A 20,818-nucleotide genomic window follows, 5' to 3' on the forward strand; every position below is an offset into this window, starting at 1 on the left:
GCTGGTTGCTTACATCTCTTCTGGAACATTCTTGAAACTTTATCTCTTATGTTATTTGAGGCCTAGGTGGAAGGCAGATTCCTCAAGAGAGGGTTGTGTTTAGCTTCTTCCTGGTACCCAGGGGCATAACCAGCCCGAGGCCATTGTAAATTAGACCCCCGGGTGGTGGGATTTTAGGTTATGAACCCGTGTAAGCTAATACCCTGATTTGATTCTGTTAATGATCCAGGGGGTTATCTTTTACACTCACTTGGGCCCCTATTTTCAAGACAGACCCCAGGATGTTAGTCTTGCCGGTTTCCCCCCACTCGGGGTGTGGCTCTTTGGGGTCCTGCCTTAACGTGGGGAGGTCTCTTACTAGATTCCTTACCCCGAGAGTGGGTGGGACCACAACATCACTAAATCGAAGCTCACATTTTCCCTATCTGGCACATTCCCTCAAGACAGAAGCCAGCCTTGGTATTTCCTCGCCTTTTCGGGTTAATGTTCAGCCTTTAAATGTTCCTTTTATCTTGCCCTCTCATCAGGATCGTTGGGTCCGGTCATCAGGCCCGGAGCATTTCCGGGACTGGGCTTCTGTGTTCAGGTCTGCCATTCTCCCCGGCCAGTTTCCAGCAGAGAGGGGCCTCCTTCCAGCTGCAGTTGTAGCTCTTAGCTTCCTCAGCTGTGCGGTGGAGATGCTAAGTCCACGCACCTTGTAGGATTGTCTCACCAAAGACAAACAATTAAAAGAGTGTTCATCATCCACAGCAGAAGAGGTTTGCCTGGAAAACAACAACAGAGACCGAACCAAACACCTGGCCGGCCCCGGGGGCAGAGAATGTGGGTGTCAGTGAGGATGGCAGGGGCGGGTGGCTGGGAGGGGGAGAGTCTCTTCGGTCAGACCACCTCTGCAAGGGGCTGGGGGTGACTGCTGCTCTCCTCCCCTCCCGCGGGCGCGCAGCCGGAACTGCTGGACCTGTACACGGTGAACCTGCACCGCATCGAGAAGGACGTGCAGCGCTGCGACCGCAACTACTGGTACTTCACGCCCGCCAACCTGGAGAAGCTGCGCAACGTCATGTGCAGGTGGCTGGAGCCGGGGCGGGGCTGGGGCTGCAGGGCGCCCCACGGGGGTGGCAGAGCCAGGGCTGCGGGGGCCCAGCTGGACCGGCAGCCTCTCAGCGCGCGCCTTGCCCACCTGGGCTCTTCCTCCGGCCCACGCCGCCGCCGGCGCACCAGTCACAGGAATGATAACGAGAGAGAGCAATTATTAGACACTAACTGCACACCAGGTTCTGTGCTGAGCCCTCTCCTAACATCATCTCACTTCGTCCTCACTCCAAGCCTATGAGATGAGCATTAGCTCCCTGTGTAGGTCAGGAGGGGGGGCTCAACGCATCGCCCCCAGCCTTCCCCGCTGGGCAGGGCCCGAGGGGGAAGTCACCCCACGTCTCTCGGGCTCTAGAATCTGTGCTTTATTTCATTGAGCCAAGAGCTAGGGCTTCTTACTACTTTCCATCAACATTATTACCTTTATTTCTGAAAATAGGTAAGTAACCCATGCTTATTAAAAACCCAAGTCGGCCGAGGAAATCAGAAGTTTGTAGGTCTAAAGAGAAACTTCTTCCTGTGTGCCAGTCCCCCAGAAGAAGTAACTACTGCTAATATGTTAGGGAATATGTCTCCATATATACACATACATACATACATACATATACATACATACACACATACATAAACATATATAACAGATGGTATATCATGCGACAGGGGTCCCCAGCCTCCAGTCCAGGGACCGATACCCATCAGGCCTGTTAGGACCTGAGCTGCAGAGCAGGAGGTGATGAATGTCACACACTTGAGTCATCTTGAAACTGTACCCCATCCCTGTCCGTGGAAAAATTGTCTTCCACGAATCTGGTCCCTGGTGCTAAAAAGCTTGGGGACTGCTGTTATATGATATATAATATAGTANTATATATATATATATATATATATATATATATACACACACATATACATACATACACACATACATAAACATATATAACAGATGGTATATCATGTGACGGGTCCCCAGCCTCCAGTCCAGGGACCGATACCCATCAGGCCTGTTAGGACCTGAGCTGCAGAGCAGGAGGTGATGAATGTAACACACTTGAGTCATCTTGAAACTGTACCCCATCCCTGTCCGTGGAAAAATTGTCTTCCACGAATCTGGTCCCTGGTGCTAAAAAGCTTGGGGACTGCTGTTATATGATATATAATATAGTAGCATATGTGTTTAACAGTTTCCACCTACATGGGATTGTACTACAAACTATTTTTCTACAACTGGCTTTTTCCACTCAGTAATACATCCTGGACTTCTTTCCCTGCTAGCAGCCCATCACCTGTTCCTATAAATAAAGCTTTATAAGGACCCAGCCAGGCCTGTGGGTTTGCCTACTAATTGCTTTTGCAAAGTTGAGCAGTTGAGCCAGAGAAGACGTGACCCACCAAGCTAACAATAATTGTTCTCTGGACCTCTCCGAAAAGGTTTACTAAAGCCTGCCCTAACTCATTCATAAGCACTGCCTCTTAACTAAGCAATCACTGCCTCTCAAAATTTAGTCTAGGAGATACCAATATCATGTTACATTAAAATGAAAAAGTGCTTGGGGGGAAGGAAGGATAGACTGATTTTTGCCTGGTTATGGCATCAGGGAAAATCACGGAAGGCCTCAGAGAGGTGGTGACATTCAAGATGGACTTGGGCAAAATTAGGAGAAACTGAAGAAACCATTTGGCCTCCAGGTTAGGAGCACATACCCGGGGGTGAAGTCATCTGGGTTCAAAATGTGCCTCTGTCCGTTATCAGTAGGCATATGATTCTGTGTGTGTCGCTTCTCTATGCCTGTCTCCCCTGGTGAAATGGGATTCTTTTCATGTGGTTGCTTTGAAAATTAAATGATGCAGTACACGTGTAGTGGGCCGAGTAGACAGTAAGTGCTCAGTAAATGTTAGCTATTGTTATTCAGGGACAGGTGGGAACTGCTGGGGCCAAAGCCCAGGGAGGTGAGTGCGCGCTTTGTGCAAAGGTGAATACCTCCGTGCGGCCGAGAGGAAAGGGTACAGGGAAGTGACAGGTGAGACTGGGAAGCTGTGTTGGGAAGAGACTGTCAATGCCTTGTAATCCCCGCTGAGGAGTGTGGGCCTGGGCCTGTCCCATGCTGGGTGCCGGGGAGGGTGTCTGAGCATTCAGGAGTTTAGGAAGGCCATCCTGGTGGCTGAGCGTGTGATGTTTGAAGAGCGTGAGACGGGGTATGGGCATGCAGGCAGGAGGATGAGGGAGTGGTCCAGGTGAGGCCTGAGGGCCCGAACCGCAGAGGAGGCAGCGGGGGAGCGGGTTGGGGAAGCAGGTCGTGGGTGTCCGCACTGAGCCCCTGCATTCCACTCGCAGCTACATCTGGCAGCACATCGAGATCGGCTACGTCCAGGGCATGTGTGACCTCCTGGCTCCACTGCTGGTCATTCTGGATGACGGTGAGCGTGTTCTCCCCGCCCGGGGGCTGGGGGTGCAGTTTCCTTCTTACTGCGGGGGAGGGCGGTTAACTTCACTTTGCCAGTCCGTGGGAGGGGTCAGTGCGGGTGCCCAGAAGACCTGTCTGGTGAGCTCATGAAGGTCCTCCTAAAGCAAAAAGGCCTCTCGTTCCCTGATGGCCAGTGCTTAATGCCAAGCGCCCAGCACCCAGCCAGGCCTTTGCTCACCACTCACTGCACAAACATGAATGAGGACAAAGAACACACAGCCCCAGATGGCTTCCTGGTGATTTCCACCAAACTTAAAGAAGAATGAATACCAATTCTCCCCAAACTCTTCCAAAAGAACCCGAATAGGAGGGAGCGCATCTCTGCTCGTTCTGTGAGACCAGTCCTTACACAAGGGCCTGTCGGTGCCCTGACACCAGCGCAGATGAGCACATCCTGAGGAAACTACGGAGCAGTACCCTTTAGGAATAGGAACCAGCATCCTCTGGGACCTCCGGTTCCCTGGGCAGGGGCGGACCTGACGGTTTCTCCTGTGCTCTTCCCCAGAGGCCCTCGCCTTCAGCTGCTTCACAGAGCTCATGAAGAGGATGAACCAGAACTTCCCCCACGGAGGCGCCATGGACACCCATTTTGCCAACATGAGGTCACTGATCCAGGTGTGATTCAGTCCTGTTCAATAATACGACTTACTCCCACTCAACCCAACGGACCTCAGGTCAACTTAATAGCCACGCCTACTTTAACTCAACCCAATAGCTCAGTCTTACCTGAACTCAGTGCAGTTCGTCTCAGCTCAGCCCAGCGGAGTGAGCCGAACTCAAAAACCCCAACTTCAGTCTGAATTGAGCTGAAAAACTCATTTGAGCTCACCCTGAACTTAACAGTTGAAATCGGCTCTGGCAGATTCATTCTCTCTGAGTGTTTACTCCGTCCAGGCACTGTGAGTGCACAGGGAACGAGAATGGCCCTCGCCCCTTAAAAGGATGTTTGATTGCGTCGGTCCTTTTCCTCTAAGTAATGTTTGGGGATGTTCTACACGCACAGACACACACGGCTTTATTGACCCGTACTTCACACACTGTGAAATGCACCCTTTTTAAATGTTCCATTCAGTGGTTTTCAGAACATTCCCAGTCGTGAAGCCATCGGCACGACCTAAGTTCGAACACTTACACTGTCCCTGAAAGAAACTCCGTACCCAGCAGCATCGGCCCCTCTCCCCAGGCCCTGGCAACCGCTAGTCTCTGCAATACGTGGCTTTCGTGTCAAGCTGCTTTCCCTGAGCGCAGTGCTTGCCCAGCTCACTCAGGGTGAGCCTGTGCCAGGACGTCACCCGTCGCCTTCCATCAAGCGGGCGGACCACGTTTGGTTCATCCATTCACCGTTGACGACTGTCGGGTTGTTTCCGCTGTTTGGCTGTTAGGGACGATGCTGTGCAGTCCGGCCCAGGCTCTCACGTGGACGAGGTTTTGCTTTCTGTTGGGCCTGTGTCTAGGAGCGCAACTGCAGACAGCGTCGTACATTCCTCCCAGCGGCGTAGGAGGCCCCGTTTCTCTACGTCCTCACCAGCACTTTGCTGTCTTGTCTCCTGTATTATAGCTGACCTGGTGGGGGGGGCATCTCACTGGCGTATTGATCTGCATTTTCCTAATGACTCGTGGCATTGTGTGTTTCTCCTGTGCGTATGGCCCATTTGCCTGTCTGTTTGGAGGGAATGACTGTGTTTGGTTGAGCTAGGTTGATTTGCGCTTCAAACCCTTTGCGCACTCTTTTGACTCCAGCTGGTTGTTAAGGGTGGCCTGGTGTCCGGTGTGGGCACGGAGTGTCATTTACTCAGCTGTCCCTCTGGTCTGGCCTTTGCCCAGGAGGCTGACGCCCCCCTTTGCTTCCTCCGACAGATCCTGGACTCCGAGCTCTTTGAGCTGATGCACCAGAACGGGGACTACACTCACTTCTACTTCTGCTACCGCTGGTTCCTGCTGGATTTCAAGCGAGGTACAGACTTCATTTCAGGCTGGGGCCTTGTTCTCGGACTCTCTGTGGTGGAACCTCAGGGGGGGAGGTACCCCCAAGCCGAAGCTGGCGGAAGAGAGCAGCTCCCTCACGTTGAGTGCTGATGGCGGTTGGCCTGCCTTGCCCCGCGGTGACACCGTGCAGCAGGTCGAGTTCCAATCCCCATTGTACGGATGAGGAGACCGAGGCCGGGAAAAGTCTAATTCAGAGTGAGGAGGAGTAGAACCAGGATCTGGGCCCCCTCTGTCCACCTCCTAAGGCCGGTCCCTTCCATTCTATTTTGCTGTTTATCAGAGACCTTGAACATGCGTCACGTAGCCCATGAAGCATGTTTTGCATGGGACCTAAAAGTCACATATAGCGCAGTGCATTGCTGTTGCTCAAACGTGGGGTGATGCTGAGGATAATGCCTAACACACATGGAGGGGCTGGCTAAGTGCCCGGCACAGCGCTGGGCCGTTTCTGTGTATTATCTCGTTAGTCTTTCGCTCCGGTCAGCATCACTGCATGAGAGATGAGGAAACTAGAGAGTAACTAGCTCAAGGTCACCTTGGCGGTAAGAGATGGAGCTGGGATTCAGACGGAGTCTATTGGACACAGAAAGCCTTGCTTTTAACCATTGCTCCGTGCTGTCTCTTCCCTGGACCCAGAGGCAGCAGCCAGCTCTGTGTGCAGGGGGAGGGGAGGTACCCCCGTGGGCGTTAGAGGAGATGGAGGAGGGTACAGGGAGAGAGGGGGACGTTGGTTAAGGGGCAGAGCAGGGACAGGTCAGCGTTAAACCTGCACATGCTCACTTCCTCCACTCACAGGATGTCCGAGCTGGAAAGTTACCACTCACTGTATTCGCTTTGCCTATTCTACAGATAGGGGAAACGGAGGCTTCTGATGGTCAGGGACAGAGTCCAGGTCCCCTGGCTCCTGGCCTGAGCTCTGTCCACCGCACCAGGACAGAAGCTCAGAGCGCAGCTGGCCTGGGACCTTCCCGGAGGGCGGGCAGCCCCGCGAGCTCTGTGGCTGACACCCTCCCTGCGCGTGTGCTCGTTGGTGTCTCGGCAGAACTGGTCTACGATGATGTCTTCTCTGTCTGGGAGACCATCTGGGCAGCCAAACACGTCTCGTCCGCCCACTACGTCCTGTTCATCGCGCTGGCCCTGGTGGAGGTCTACCGCGACATTATCCTGGAGAACAACATGGATTTCACAGACATCATCAAGTTCTTTAATGGTACCCACGTGACTGGGGGCTCCTCTGAGGGGTGTGGGCTCCTGGAGGGCCCCTTCCCGGGGCCTCGGGAGGGAAGGAGACCTACTGAGATTGACACATGAGGAAGGGAGTGGGGTGGGGGGTTCTGTCCACTTTCTGTGTCTCTTCCCAAAGGGATGCATCAACCACTTGCAATGCTGAGGATTTGTTTTTCTCAGGACTCTGGCAGGAGGAGTAGGGCGTTGAAATCAGGCTCGGGGCAGACCCTGGCTCCTCCGCCAACCAGCTGTGCCCGTGGATAAGTCACTTGCCATCTCTCTGAACATCCGCTTTCCCATCTGTAAAATGGGGTGACAGTGTCCGTCTGCATCTGAGGGTCGACACAGGCAGGGGAAGCAGGCGAAAGAAGGCAGTTGAAGTGACAGGAGAGAGGCCTCAGAAATCAGATAAGATACAGGTTCTGAACCAGCTCTGCCACTCGGGAGCTGGGGGGCCTTGGGCATGTCCCTGGGATTCCGCTTCCTGGGGTGTGAAAACATGCTGAGGCCTCGATCACAGAGACGTCAGGAGGATTAAATAGGACGGGAATGGAGCCCGTCACGTGAGACCTGGTCCGTACGAGCCCCCCATAGCCAGCAGCTGTTGTTACTGTTATTATTTATTGTGGGTTTTTTTTTTTAACTAAAGAAGGTTTTGCAAAAAGCAAAAGAGGGAAAAAGTGACGTATGACCCTCCCCTGGAAACATTTTTTTTTAATCAAGCTTTTTATTTTAGAATAATTGTAGGTGTACATAAAAGTTGCAAATACCGTCCACAGTGTTCCTGACACCCTTCCCCCAGCTTCCCCTTAATGTTAGTGTATCAGCCGATGCCAGTGCACCCGTCGCAACTCAGAAGTTAACGTGGACACACTGCTCGGAACTAATCTGCAGGCTTGGTCGATTTCACCTAGTTTTCCTCCCATGTCCTCTCACGCTCCAGGATCCAAGCCAGGAAACCACATTACATGTAGTAGGGTCATTTTTTAAAAAATCTTTTTCCATTTAGACTTTTCCATAGGCGTGGATATTTTTATGTTACTACCATCATAGAATCCGGTTATCACTAGTTTTTCCCCCCACTTACTCATTTTAAAACTGCCTTCTTTACAATCACTTTTTAAAACTGCAGAATATACCTCAAGCGATGGTCCACTTACTGACTGCGCCCTGTTGCTGGGCGTCTGGGCTGTCTGCAGTGGAAGGGTGTGACCGAGGACCCACAGGGAGTCCTCACTTACCGCAGAGGCCCCCACGCCAGCTCAGCGCATGGCCCCTCCGGCCAAAAGTTCCCATTAGCAAAAAAAGAAAAGTTCCCCTTAGCAAGGAGTTAGGGCTGAACCACGGAAGTATATATGTACACCCTAACCACTTAGAAGCTGTTTTTAAAAATAATACATATAACTCAGAAGAAGAGAGAATTTTTGTTCCATTCTTAAATAAGTCCAGTTCCCGGTCGGGGGTTTGCTCCTGTCGAGCATCGCGCAGCGTCCCACACCTGGAATCGGCCAGACACGGGCACCTCGGTTCCCCGGGCCACGTGACTTTAACCCAGTGCTGACCCTGCATCCCAGCAACTGCTGCCTGAGAGCGCAGCCTTGCGAAGCTGTAAAGGGATCGATGGGAACGCGATTTGTGAACTCAGGCCTGTGGTTCCACTGACGTGGAGCATCGCTGTGTTCCCCTCGACATTTTCCCGAGTTCACGATGGCGCTGTGGGGGACCTCAGCACCCGGTTCCAGAGCCAGGGTCTTACCGCCTTTTTCCTCTGCTGAGTGACGTCTTTATGATATGTGTCCCAGTTTAGGATTATTCTGCCTTAAAGATGTGATCATTTTGTGAGGCTCTTGATAAAATTAATAAATTTTACTTTGTGTCCCCGCTGCCCCTGTCTTCCCCTCCCGTCACACCCTCCCTTCTGTACTCGTGAGCCTCTACTGTGCCCAGCATCGCTTTCCGAAGTGGCCCCCAGTCACTGTTTGTGGAAAGGGGATGGGAGGCCTAACATTTTTAGGCACACACTGACCCAGCATCGCCCTGTGAGGTGGACACTGTCACCATCCCCATTTCACAGACGAGGAAACTGAGGTCCAGAGGTGCTGGCTGTCCCTGAGGTCTCACTTCCAGAGCCCCTCCGGGGGTGGCGCCAGACGACAGTGACAGGGACAGGCCTGGAGACCCTCTGGGTGCTGGCGGTGTGTCCTGAGGACGGACAGAAATGGAGGCTCATGAGATGTCACCCTCTGCTCTTTCAGAAATGGCCGAGCGACACAACACCAAGCAGGTCCTGAAGCTGGCCCGGGACCTCGTGTACAAGGTGCAGACCCTGATTGAGAACAAGTGAAGGCGGTCTCACCCGGGCTGCGGCAGCCGAGCTGCCACCTGCCTGTCCTGCCCACTCTTCGTGCCCGGCCGCCCCGGGAGTGGGGTCCTGGGGTCTGTTTGTGAGCATGCACATCTGTGCAGAGAGAAACCACCCTGACGTTAGCCGCTGGGCAGGCGGGGTCACAGGGTGGCCTCCTGAGTTCAGCCTTACATTTTCCTGTTTGACCAAAGATCGCCCGTGTCTGGGGTTTCTCCTTCGCGGGAGTTGGTGGACTGAGGGAACGTCTCCGTCCGAGGTCTCCTGAGCAGTCTCCTCTCTCTTCTTCCCCCACCCCCCCAAACTGCCTTGTCAGATGGGTCTTGGGGATGGAACTGGGTGAGAAATCAGCGTAGGAGATGTCCACGGGGCCACCTCTAGACGCTGAAAGGGGCCTTGGAGACGTGCCAGCACGTGGCTGGTGGGTTGGCCTGGAGTGGGTCTCTGCACCTCCACACTGTCGACATTCAGGCTGGGTCCTTCTCGGGGTGGGTGCGGCCTCCTGGGCATTGAAGGATGCGGCGCAGGGTCCCTGGCCTCTGCCGGCCAGAAGGCAGTAGCACGCTCCTCCCCACCCCAGCTGTACAACCCAGAGCGTCCCCGGGCATTGCCAGATGCCCTCCTGTGAGGCCTGGCTTAGAGGAGGGGCTGCCGGTGTATCTCCCAACCCTCCTCGCTCCACCTAGGCCACCCGTGTCCCCAGGTTCCCTCCCACTTAGAAAAAGCACACGGAGTCCTGTACACATCTCCCCGGAGGTCTGGGATTCCATTCATCGTATTCTCTCATTCTTCTCCTCCGCTTTACCCCAGGAGAAGCTTCTTTCCTTCTTGTCAAGGAAGATGTCTTTGGGATCAAAAAAGTAGCTGCAGGCAGGAGACAGGCTCTTGTGAGCCTGGCCCAGAGCCCCTTGGCAGGGCAGAACCCTCATCCCTGCCCAGAAAGACCGCGCCTCTCCTTCCACACGCTGGGTCTGGTGCTCCGGGAGCTTGGAACACGTGTCGGTGAAAGCCATGTGGTCAGGGAGGCCAGCTCGTCCCCAAGTGCCCTTGCTCACTCAGGACGGAGGAGGAAGACAGGGATCAGCCAGGGTGGAGGCGTGTGTGTTTTCCCTGGCAGCCAGGTGTGGAAACGGTCCCCACCGTGTCTTCACGAAGGGTCGCCAGTCTGCGAACAGATCCCGGATTAAGTAGCTCAGCTGCCCACCTGTCCTTCAGGAAAGCAGTCCTGCCAATTCTGTTCCGCGAATGCTCCGGAATCAGGAGACAAGGAGTCAGGGAGGACTGTTCTTCCAAGAGTGTCAGGTAGGGTTGTGGCGAGGTGGGGGAGACACAGAAAGCACACGGAGGCATCCGCACGGTGGGCCCTCGGCCCGCAGCCCCGAGCAAACCAGGACGGCGGGGCGGGTTGGGGAAGTCCCGCCCTGCGTCAGCACCTCCAGCTGCATCTGAACCCCCGTCTTCCCCAAAGCAGGCCCCTTGGGCAGGACAGGCGAGGCCCAGAGGGCTATACATCTTCTCACCCTGGTCCCCCAACTTCCCCAGATGGGAAAACTAACGTGCAAAAGGCCTCTCCAGTGGAAAGAGTATTCTGCCACATGGCTGTTCCCTCCAGGGGGTGTGACATTAGCAAGACCCAGGTCCTAGGTCTCCCGACTCGACTCTTATTTTTGGACTGGCTAGTCACAGCGCACAGCACAAGACATCCCCTCTGCCTTCTCCCGCGGCGTCCCAGAGAGACGGCCGTGGCCGTGGTGTGGAGTGACTCCTATTTATTCAGCTTGCCGTGCTCAGTCCGTGTCTGTCGCCTGCGTCCTCGTGTCTGAGCGTGTGGGAGCCGTTCTGCCTCAGGAACGCCCTCCTTTTCTCGCTGTTACCAGCACATCTCGTAACTGTTTACTGAAAAGTTGTGTCTGTGTGGACAGAAAATATATCTAAATGGCGAAACGTGTGAATCTGGGTCGTTTCTGCCTCTGTGTTTGGGGGAGTTTTCTGAATTGGAAAGGAAGAAAGGTTTGTCTGTGAGGCCCTGCCCGCCCACTCCCACCACAGGGACTCGCCCCCCGGGCGGGGACGGACTCACACAGCAGCTGCCTGGTCTCTCCCCACTCGGTTCAAGGCAGATGAGTCACTTCTCATCCCTTGTCCCTTAGCTGTTCCCAAGATAACGCCCCCCGACAAACCACCGCCAATCCAGTGGCTTAGAATAGACATTTATTTAGCTTGTGATTCTGCATGTCCACAGTACGGGCTCTGTTCGGCAGGGGGTTCTTCTGGTCTCGGCCGGACTTCCTCGTGTGTCCGGGCCAGCCGATAGCCAGCCGGGCAGGGTGGCTTCCAACACTTGGCAGGCTGCTGGCTGGGGCTGTGGGGGAGGCTGGGCCCTGTGTCTGTCCTCCAGCGGGCACCTGGGCTCGTTTCCATGGCCACGATGGCAGGTCCCGAGAGAGCGAGCAGAAGGGTACACGGCCTCTGGAGGCCCAGTCTGGGGATTGGCATTGAGTCATTTCCACCACGTTCTCTTGGGCGAGCACGTCTCCTGGCCGAGCTCCAACTCAGGCAACGGGGAAGCAGACCCCACCACTGGACGGGAGGCTTTGAAAAGTGACATCGGGAAGGGGTGTGGATCCAGGCCGGGAAATCAGTGAGGCCGTTTTGCACACAGTGTTTATACCGTGTCCCCCAATCACCCCAGATGGGGATGATTTCCTAGTCATGGCCTCAGGGTCACTGAGAACCACCAGATGAGGTGGCAGTGTCCACCGCCCCATTTTACAGAAGAACTCACTGAGGTCCGAAGAGGTGAGGGGCTGGCCTGAAGTCTCGGGGAGTAGCGGAAGTGGGACGCGAGCCCGGGTGTGTGGCAATTACGTACAGCTGCAACATGGGTTCCAACATGGGTTCAACATGCTCCTCCTGGGAAAATTTTATTTCCTCCCTTCAGGCATGACGGTGATTTTCTCCCTGTTCCTGGAGAAGTGGATGGCCCTGCCCCGCACCTGGGTCACGCGCGGCCACCCAATCATGGGCAGCAGGCTGGCCAGGACGGCGTTGAGGATGGCGGTCACGTAGCCCCAGCCCAGCTGGCACTGTCCACTGTAGTACACAGAGGAGTTTCGGCAGGCCTCCTTGGCAAATGGGGAGGCCAGGCTGATGGGGAAAACCAGCAGGCCCACAACAGTGATGGCCACTGGGGACAGCGAGAAGGAGACAGTGAGAAGGAAAGCCAGCGTGTCGGTCAGGGGCTCTGGGCTCAGGTTCCGTCCCAAGACTCACTCACTTCCCTGCCTTCCTGTTCACCCCCCACCATTCATCTGTCCATTCACTTATTTACCAGCTCATTTGTCCTTAACAGTTTTTGTTTATTAAAGGGTAGGTCACATGTAATGTATTAGTTTCAGGTGTACAACATAACAATTTGACATGTATGTACCTTATGACGTGATCACCACAATTCAGACTAGTAACCAGCTGTCACCATGCAAAGTTAATATAATAACCCATCGTTCCTTTATCCACCCATCACTCACCTTATCCATCCATTCAACTGTATTCTAATCCACTCTTTCGCTCCGTCCCCGTATCCGCCTTGTTTGGACATCCACCCACCTGCCCACTGGGCCACCTGTTCCCCATAACCATGCATCCATGCACGCATCCCATCTTTCGTGCAACCACATTCCCGTCTACCCCTTTTCTTATCCATCCGTCCACTAATACAGCCACCATTTGCCTAACTCCCACATGTCCTCCCAGACTCAGCTCAAGTGATGCCTCCTCCTGGAAGCCTGCCTTAACATCCTCCACCCTCCCGGGATTTTTCCTTGCACCTGTGCTTATATCTCTTGTGCAAAATCCCCACGGAGTTGTACATGCCTGATGTACTTCATCCCTACGCGCCACTGTGCCAGCCTGGGATGAGCCCTGTATCTCCATCCCCTGAGTCAACAGATTTTTCGTGAGCATCTGTGACGTGCAAAAAACACTGTGGTAGGTGCTGGGGATACCAAGATACACATTCCCATCATGGAGCTAACATTCTAGTGGGGAGTGATGGACAAGAGTCAGGAGAGCACATAAGAGATTCCAGGTAGTAAGTGTCACGCAAGATTGAAGGCAAAGTAAACGGGAGAATCTAGGGGGAGGGGAGCTCACGGAGACAGGTATGTGAGCAGAGCCCTTAATGAAGTGGGGAAGCAAGACAGAACAGCAAACTCCAGGCAGAGGGAAAAGGCTTGGTGTCAATGGGCAACAGAGAGCAAAGCAATCCAGGGCGGCTGAGGCACGCTGAGCCTGGCACGGCGGGGAAGAGGTGAGAGAAGCAAGGCTTGATTCGGTGGCCACAGAAGGAGTTCAGATTTTGCTCTGAGTGTGACAGGAAGTCGGAGGAGGGTAGATAAACCTGAGTGGCAGGATCTGATTTCAGCTTTAATGGGACCCATTTGGACAGGGCGTGGTGAACAGACTCTAAGGGGCGAAGGTGGCAGCAGGGAGACAGGTGGCTATTGTTCCAGTCCAGGTGAGAGATGGGGAATTCACTGGGAGATGCTTTGCCACCAAGGCCCGGGCTAGATCATCCAGACACTAGGTGTGCGTTAGAGAAATGCAGGCCTTCGGGGCAGATGCAACCCCACGCGGCTCAGCAGGGTGAGTGTAGGTCGGATTTCAGCCCCTCAGCCCTCAGCTGGGCACCCTGGGGCAGTGCACAACCTACCTGGCCGGGTGTGGTGGTCCAGGAAGGGATGATGCAAAGCAGACGGACAGGAGAGAGAAAAAGGGGGCCAGAGTGTTAGGACTGGGCTTAGCTAAAGGCAGGTGAGGGTGATGTTAAAGACACCATTTCCCCCCTTCCCCCCATTTCTGGCTTGCTGAAGGACCAGGAATAATCTGCCATCCTTGGGTTTATCTCTGAGATTAGACCCACGAGGCCAGCCTCTGCTCACAGGTTTTTTCTCCTTTCATTCATCATTCATTCACTCCCCAAAACATGTCTGGGATGCTTACGGGTGGATTTACCTGAGGCTGCCTGCACCCCCAGAGGTTTGCTGCTGCCTCTCCCTGGACACAGCTCCTTGGGGGCCAGCACCCAGGACAGGAGGAGAATTGCATTAAAGGCCAACAGAAGCCAGCCTCCAAGGAGAAGCGCAGCCGCGGCCTTCCGGGAAGAGAGAGGGGAGAAGGTGTTGAGTGGGGTTGGGGCGGGAGGCTGCGTCCACTGACTCACCAACTTCCAAGTTCTGGAAACCCCATGAGGTCTGTGCTATTATTGTCCCCATTTTCCACGTCAACAGACCGAGGCTTGGGGAGATGGAGTCATTTGTCTCAGGATGCACCACTAATTAAGTAGTAGAGCCAGGATTAAGGTGTAGATCCACGGCTACCACATCCTACCTATAGTGACTACCTGCTGTATGGCGGGGTCACCAGGAGAGGCACCTTCGTCATGATGAGTTTCGAAGGCAAAAATCCTCCTCAGAGGTATTGGAGTGGGAGTTCTGACCCATTGTCCCCACTGCCGAATTTGGTAATGTGCATCATTAACAGAGCCTTCCAACACCTTAGCTGTGGTTTCCCAACCTCGTGGTGCTTAGAGGGGGGCCAAGTAGGTGGGCGCAGGTTGTAGGCTGTGCTGCTCTAAGACGCATTGAGATCGTCAGAGAAGTGCGTGTTGATTACAGTAACTCTCCAGCAGATGGCGGTGTAGCGTCCTGGAGAAGGCGCACCTTTTCTAAATTTGTGCAAAGGTGCTCTATGGCTTGATAGCTGCTTTTACAGCCATCCTGGGGGTTTGCTAGAATGCAGACAGCCAGACCCCACCCCACACCTACAGAGCCAGAGGCTCAGGTTGGGGTCGGTGGTGCAGAACTTGGCTTTGTTTTGCTCTCGTGGGTTTGATAGTGCCCCCAAGGTCCCAGTGAATTGAGCTGAGGACTCACCTTCCAGGCAAAGTTAGGAATATCATCCAGGGTCCCGAAGGTCCCACAGCTCTGGTTCCAGCGGTCACCCTGAGGCCAGGAGCAGTAGGTGAGAACACCAAAGGAGAAGGTGGGGCTCTGGAACCAGGCAGGGGAGATGAGGCTAAAGGCCGAGAGGCAGGTCAGGGAGAGTCCCAGAGCTGCCCACACGCTGGTCCCCATCACGGAGTGTCAGTAACCTGGGGGTCGCCCAGCAAGGTCAGTGGTGGAGATTTCAGGCGCAAGCAGAGAAATGGGGGTTTCCAAGGTGCCCCCACCCCGCAGCCAGGGATCAGGTCCTGTGTTCAAATCCCCGGTCATCAGCCTCCCTTCAACCTTGTGATGCAATGGGAGATGCTAACAGCTGATGTGGAGAGGGGTTTGGCCTGACAAGTTCTGCAAGCAGAAACCCCAAGCTCTAGAACCCTCCACAGCCACATGCAACCCCTCCAGCACACATGTCAATCCACGCAAAGGGTTTAGGAGGTAACCTAGCACTGCAAGGGCCTCTGGGGAGTAAGTAACCACTCTATAGAGTTTTTCAAATGAAGACCGAAGACACCATGGTGCCTCGGTGGTCCTCACAGGAGATCCTCGGGGGCACCTGGACCCAGCCTTCAGTGCCACTCAACCGTAAGAAGCCAGAATTGCTTCATTTTCACTTCTTCAGTCCCTCTCCGTGTGAAAGACAAAGTCTCTGTTGCAGCTGACAGGCCTTAAACAGCTATCTGGCAATTTCTCCCTTTAGAAAAGATGGGAGCCCTGAGCAGACAACAGAGTCCAGTGAGACTCTGAGGCTGCAGTGGGGTTTTCCTTGTACTCGCCGTGGTGATTTTGTTTTATTTGTTGGCACGATACTGGTTGTCCATTTACAATTAAAATTTATTTTCATGAAAAAGCGAGTCAATTGAAAGGCTTGCCTGTGCCATCCTAGAGGGCAGGAAGGTGGTGTGCCCACACTGTCACTGATAGCCAGGAGTGAGCCCGGAGGGTTGAGCCTACCCAAGGGCACCCAGGGTCAAAAGCAGCTGAGCTGCCAGCCCAGCCAAGGGCACCTATGCAGACTTCCCAGGGCCAGTCCTTTTCAACCTTGGTTTCACTTTGGGATGCTAAGCCTGGCCAGCACTTTAAACATGACAGGAACCCTGGGCTCCGAGGCTGGCCACTCACTCTACCATTTCCCACCTGCATGACTGCGACAAGTTGCCCCATTCCTCTGGGCCTCAGTTTCTCCACCTGTGAAAGCAGATTAGAAATCCCAAGGGGCAGGTGGCCTTGGCCTCAGTCACTGGGCGGGGTGATGTTGTAGAGAGGAGTAGACAGGCCACACCCTCCCCTTCCCAGCACTATGACCTTGGGGATGGCCCCTCATATCTCTAGAAAACGGGAGTGGGGTGGTTGTGAAGGATAAAGGGGGTGAAATCGCGTGTGGGTTGCAGGGGTGGGAGAGAGATGCCTGGGCAGGTAGGCCAAGGTTACATGGCGGACTTTTTATTCCCAGGATGAAAATAACCTCATGGCTGCTATCCAGCAAGTGAGATGTGGCCCTTTGAATGAGGGAAGATAGATTTTTTTTCCGCCTTCCTCCACCCAAAGCAGCCTGTCCTTGGGGTTTTGGCAGGATGCCAAGGGGTGTAATTCCAGCCAGGAAGCCGGGGAGCCCAGAGCCGACCGAGGCCCGTGGTTTTGCCTCTCTGGCCGCCCCAGTGGCTCTCGGGGCGTTTCTGACCTTGAAAGGAGTTTTGTTCTCCAGATAATGTGCTCAATGTCACCTGGGAAAATCACGCCGACTGTCCAGGTGCCCGGGAAGCTAAATGAGGTATTATAACCCCAAACCACATCCGGCCAGGCCCCAATTAGCTGGGATCCAGCTCAGGGGAGCTTGCAAGGGACTGGATATTTTCTCGTCCAGCCCAGTGTGACCTGTGAATGGAGGTCGGCAGTTCTCGAGTGCTCACCAAGCACCATGCTAAACACTTGGCATACCTCGTTCCATATAAGCCCCGTGGCTTCTGGGTGGTAAGTCCTGTCACCGTAGTTCCCATTTGACAGACGACAAAATGAAGGCTAACTTTACACCTGCCAAAACGAGTGGTGGGCTAGGGACTTATACTCAGGGAATTGGCCTCCCGACTGGGCCCTAAGCCTTAAAGGGTGAGGTTAAAAGTCAAATACCCCAGCGGTTTCCTGGGGCTGCCTGGGCAGCCACCCCTGCCGCGGCTGCAGCCACACACACAGAGTGAATGTAGTCTCGGGGGCCCATGATGGCCCCTGGTTAGTGGCTTTCTCTCTACTCCCTCCTGACCTCTGACCTGTCCTCCTTCCGGACTCACCACACTGCAGGTGGGGACCCTCTTACGTGGCCTCTTCTGCTCAGGCTCCGGTGTTAGGCTCAAATCTGTGACCTGGTAAGATGCCTCCCTCCCTTTGAAGGAGACACTTGGGTTGGTGAGCAAAGTCCAGATGTGTGATAAGCTCTGCGCGTGTGTGTGTATTTCTTCCTAGTTCCTTAATCAGCAAGCTGGGCAAAGACAGAAGAGCCAGCCGCAGATCACACGGGGTGAGGGTGTGGTGTTCCCTGGGCAGGAGAAGGCCTGAATAGGGATTACCGAGCTGCAGCGACTCCCCGGGGGTGGCCCTTCTTGCCACCACGCTCGCTCTCCGCCTCTTTGCCTGGGAGCAGGTCTGCGTGTTTCTCTGGCTCCAGAGGACCTTCCCTGCAGGCTGTGGGCTTCCCGAGAGTGATGGGCACTGGCTCTGAAAAAATCTTTATCCCAGCATCCAGCGTAGGGCATGGCACAGAGTGGGTGCTTGTTTCGTCGTTTGTTGTACATTTTGGAAGGGCAACTCCCAATTGGCTGGAGTAGGAATGCATCGGGTAACAGAAGGGAACATGCTATGCTACGGCTTTAGGCAATGTCTGAGGACCCCCCTCTCTCCTCTATCTCTCCGCTGTTTTCTGCTGGGTTGGCTTCACTCTCCGGCACATTCTCTCTCAGAGTCAGCCTCTGCTGGCTCCAGGCTCACCTCCTGAGGCTTAGCAACCTCAGGTGGGCAGTAGGGGGGTGCTCCTCTGATCCTCTACATACAGTTGCAGCAAACATTGTGATGCACTCTCATTGGCCAAACTTGAATCATGTGCCCACCTGTGAGCCAATCACTGTGGCTAGGGAAATGGAGTATTCTGATTGGCCAGATCTAGGTCCTGTATACTAGGATGGGTGAGTGAGGGTAGAGATGTCTGGAGGTGCACCCCACTGGAACTGTATGGAGTGAAGGTGAGGGATGGGGTGGTTTCTAGGAGGAAAACTGAGGCGCTGTTAGCAGAGGGTGAGGGATGGGTGCTGGCAGGTGAGAACTAGGGGTGTCACTAGAAACGCTGGCCTGACAAACGAGCACACGCCAGTCGGTGCGGTGAGAATCAGGAGGGTCCAGTGAAGCCTGGGGTGGGGCTCAAGCCCCAGCTCTGCCAGCCACACACCATGTGACCTTGGCGAGAGCATCTCAGCCTCTCCAGGCCTCAGTTTCTCCACCTATAAAACGAGGACACCTGGAATAGGTGATTGCCAGGGTTTTCCCCATTCAATCAGTCAGTCATCGTTTCCTTTTCATCCACGTTTATCCAGGGGCTTTGGAGTTAGCGGGAACTGGGTCTGATCCCAGTCGGAGCGCCACTGGCTGCATCAGGCCCCAGTGATGCCCCTTCTTGGCTGCACTCAGCTGCATCCTGTGCGGCATCGGACACTGCGCAGCCTCCGCCTGCAGGAGGCCTGGGCCAGTCGCTGCAGCCTCATGGCCAGCTCAGCCTCCAGTGACATGGCCTGAGTTGTGACCCGGTCCCCCGATCTCCTCAGAGGTCATCCAAGCCGCCCTGACCGGCCTCTTGCTCGGGCAGAGGAGGGCCTCTGGTGCCGCCTCCTCCAGACTCCCATGAAGAAGCTGCCATCCCTCGCGGCTGCCCGGAGGCTCTGGTGTCAGAACCCAGGCGTGCGGAGCAGTTGGGCCCGACTGTGGAAACTAGCACACGGGAGGCGCGGCACGCCGCAGATGAAGTTCTTACCCTCCACCTGCCATGTTTGTCAAAAAGTGGCTTCTGCAGAGACGCCTCCTGGGTGTGTTTTTTTGAGAAGTTGTGGCCAACTCCATATGTTTCGAATTTGCTTTTCCTCCTTTCCTGCCTCACAGTCCCTTTTCCTGCATTTTGCGGGGGGGAGGGGCAATTATATTTCCAATAAAGCATCAGCATGGAAGTTTTGCCTCAGCTTCTGTTTTCTGGGGGAACTCAGGCTGTGTGACCCTGAGCAATTTACTTAACCTCTCTGAGCTTCAGATCTTCCATCTCTAAAAGGGGGTAATAAGAGGAACACCTAGGCCCTGGCTGGTATAGCTCAGTGGATTGAGAGCAGGTCTGGGAATCAAAGGGTTGCTGGTTCAGTTCCCAGTCAGGACCCATACCTGGGTTGCAAGCTGGTCCCTTCAGAAGGGGGTGCATGAGAGGCAGCCATACATTGATGTTTCCCTTTCCCTCTCTGTTTTGAAAAAATAATAGAAACATCTATTAGAAGACTATTGTGGTGTTTAATGAGACATCACAGGCAAATTTGGATCAATAAATGATAAATTTCATTAGCTGGATGGCATCACGTGACAACATTTATTCAACATTGAATGTCATGAACATTTATTGAGTGTCCACTCTGTTTCAGGTTCTGGGCTAGTCTCTGCTCCCAAGTCTAGACTCTTGCTGCTCACAGTCTAGAAAGCAAGACAGAGAAGTAATTGGGCAACGACACTGCAGTGTTATCGGTGCTGGAAGATTCAGGGACTGTGGCGTGGTGGTCAGGAACGGCAGGGGATGCCTTCTCAGAGGAGCTGATGTTCAAGCTCAGAGCTGAAGGATGTGTAGTCGTGACAGATGATGGGCCAGTGGAGGGCGAAGTGTTCCGGAATGAGGGCATGGCATGGGCAAAAGTCTGGTGTCGGGGAAAAACTTCTCAAGGATTGCATTGGCTCTCATTACCCAAAGTGCACAAATGTGACCTTCATCAAGGAGCGCGTGGGTTCTAGAGCCATGCTGTTCAATATGGTAACCACAGCCACACATGGCTGTTTAGATTTAAATTAATTAAAATGGAATGAAATTTAAAATGCAGCTCCTCAGGCGCATTGGCCGCATTTCAAATGCTCAGTAGTCATCTGTGGCTAATGTTACAGCGCAGACGTCAAACATCTCCATCGTCGCACAGAGCGCTGTTGGACAGAGCTGCCTGCGAGTCTGAGAACAGGCAGCCAAATCAGGACAGGCTTCCTGGAGGAGGGGGTAGAAGATGGCAGAGAAGGGGCTCTGGGAGAGTCTCTGGGTGGCACTGTTCTCTATTCTCAGGAAGAGAAAAGCCAGGCCTGGGAATGGGGGTGGGGTGTTGGCTCTGGACACACTGTACAACCCGACACCTCTTTGGTCAGAGTGCTGGCTGGGAGTCACACCTGGGAGGGAGGACACAGGAATGCCAGGGGAATCACCTAAGGTGGGAGTGAGCCAGGAAGTCCTGCCTTTTCTGGGGCCAGGAGGACTCTGGGAATTGTAGTTTGACACCCCTCGAAGCTTGAGCAGGATTGAAGCCTTGACAATGGGCCTAGGCATCTTGGGGGAAGTAGAGTTGCTGGGGCTGGGCTGGTCAGGGCTGGGAACTCATCCCGGTTTGGGGTTCCTGCAGGGGGGAATGGCAGGAGGAAGGCTA

At 54.3% G+C, this 20,818-nt stretch overlaps 2 protein-coding genes across 5 annotated transcripts in view; one reads left to right on the forward strand and one right to left on the reverse strand.

The window, feature by feature from the left end:
- SGSM1 (small G protein signaling modulator 1) overlaps positions 1–11,077 on the forward strand; it is a 63,968-nt gene extending 52,891 nt beyond the window's left edge. The window contains exons 21-26 of one of the 3 annotated variants that reach the window (XM_037052360.1): positions 944–1,068; positions 3,425–3,507; positions 4,060–4,169; positions 5,412–5,508; positions 6,583–6,750; positions 9,023–11,077. In XM_037052360.1, the coding sequence (XP_036908255.1) occupies positions 944–1,068; positions 3,425–3,507; positions 4,060–4,169; positions 5,412–5,508; positions 6,583–6,750; positions 9,023–9,111 (672 nt within the window). In that variant the 3' untranslated portion in view covers positions 9,112–11,077. Of the gene's footprint in view, positions 1–943; positions 1,069–2,687; positions 3,372–3,424; positions 3,508–4,059; positions 4,170–5,411; positions 5,509–6,582; positions 6,751–9,022 lie in introns of those variants that run through there. The other 2 variants (XM_037052361.1, XM_037052362.1) reach the window with 2 other exon arrangements.
- A 970-nt stretch (positions 11,078–12,047) lies between these two features.
- LHFPL7 (LHFPL tetraspan subfamily member 7) lies at positions 12,048–17,707 on the reverse strand. Of its 2 annotated transcripts, none has more exons than XM_037052365.1 (4): positions 17,414–17,707; positions 15,063–15,280; positions 14,143–14,281; positions 12,048–12,316 (listed from the first exon to the last, which is right to left on the reverse strand). In XM_037052365.1, exons 2-4 carry the CDS (start codon positions 15,261–15,263, stop codon positions 12,054–12,056), a joined length of 603 nt encoding a protein of 200 aa, XP_036908260.1. In that variant the 5' UTR covers positions 15,264–15,280; positions 17,414–17,707; the 3' UTR covers positions 12,048–12,053. The 2 variants fall into 2 exon arrangements, with proteins under 2 accessions (XP_036908260.1, XP_036908259.1); XM_037052364.1 differs by having other exon boundaries at positions 15,063–15,476.
- Positions 17,708–20,818: the final 3,111 nt, after the last annotated feature.

This window comes from Sturnira hondurensis, unplaced genomic scaffold (assembly GCF_014824575.4).
Source record: "Sturnira hondurensis isolate 20B ecotype Veracruz unplaced genomic scaffold, ASM1482457v3 Scaffold0007406, whole genome shotgun sequence".
In the NCBI taxonomy this organism is placed as follows: Eukaryota; Metazoa; Chordata; class Mammalia; order Chiroptera; family Phyllostomidae; genus Sturnira; species Sturnira hondurensis.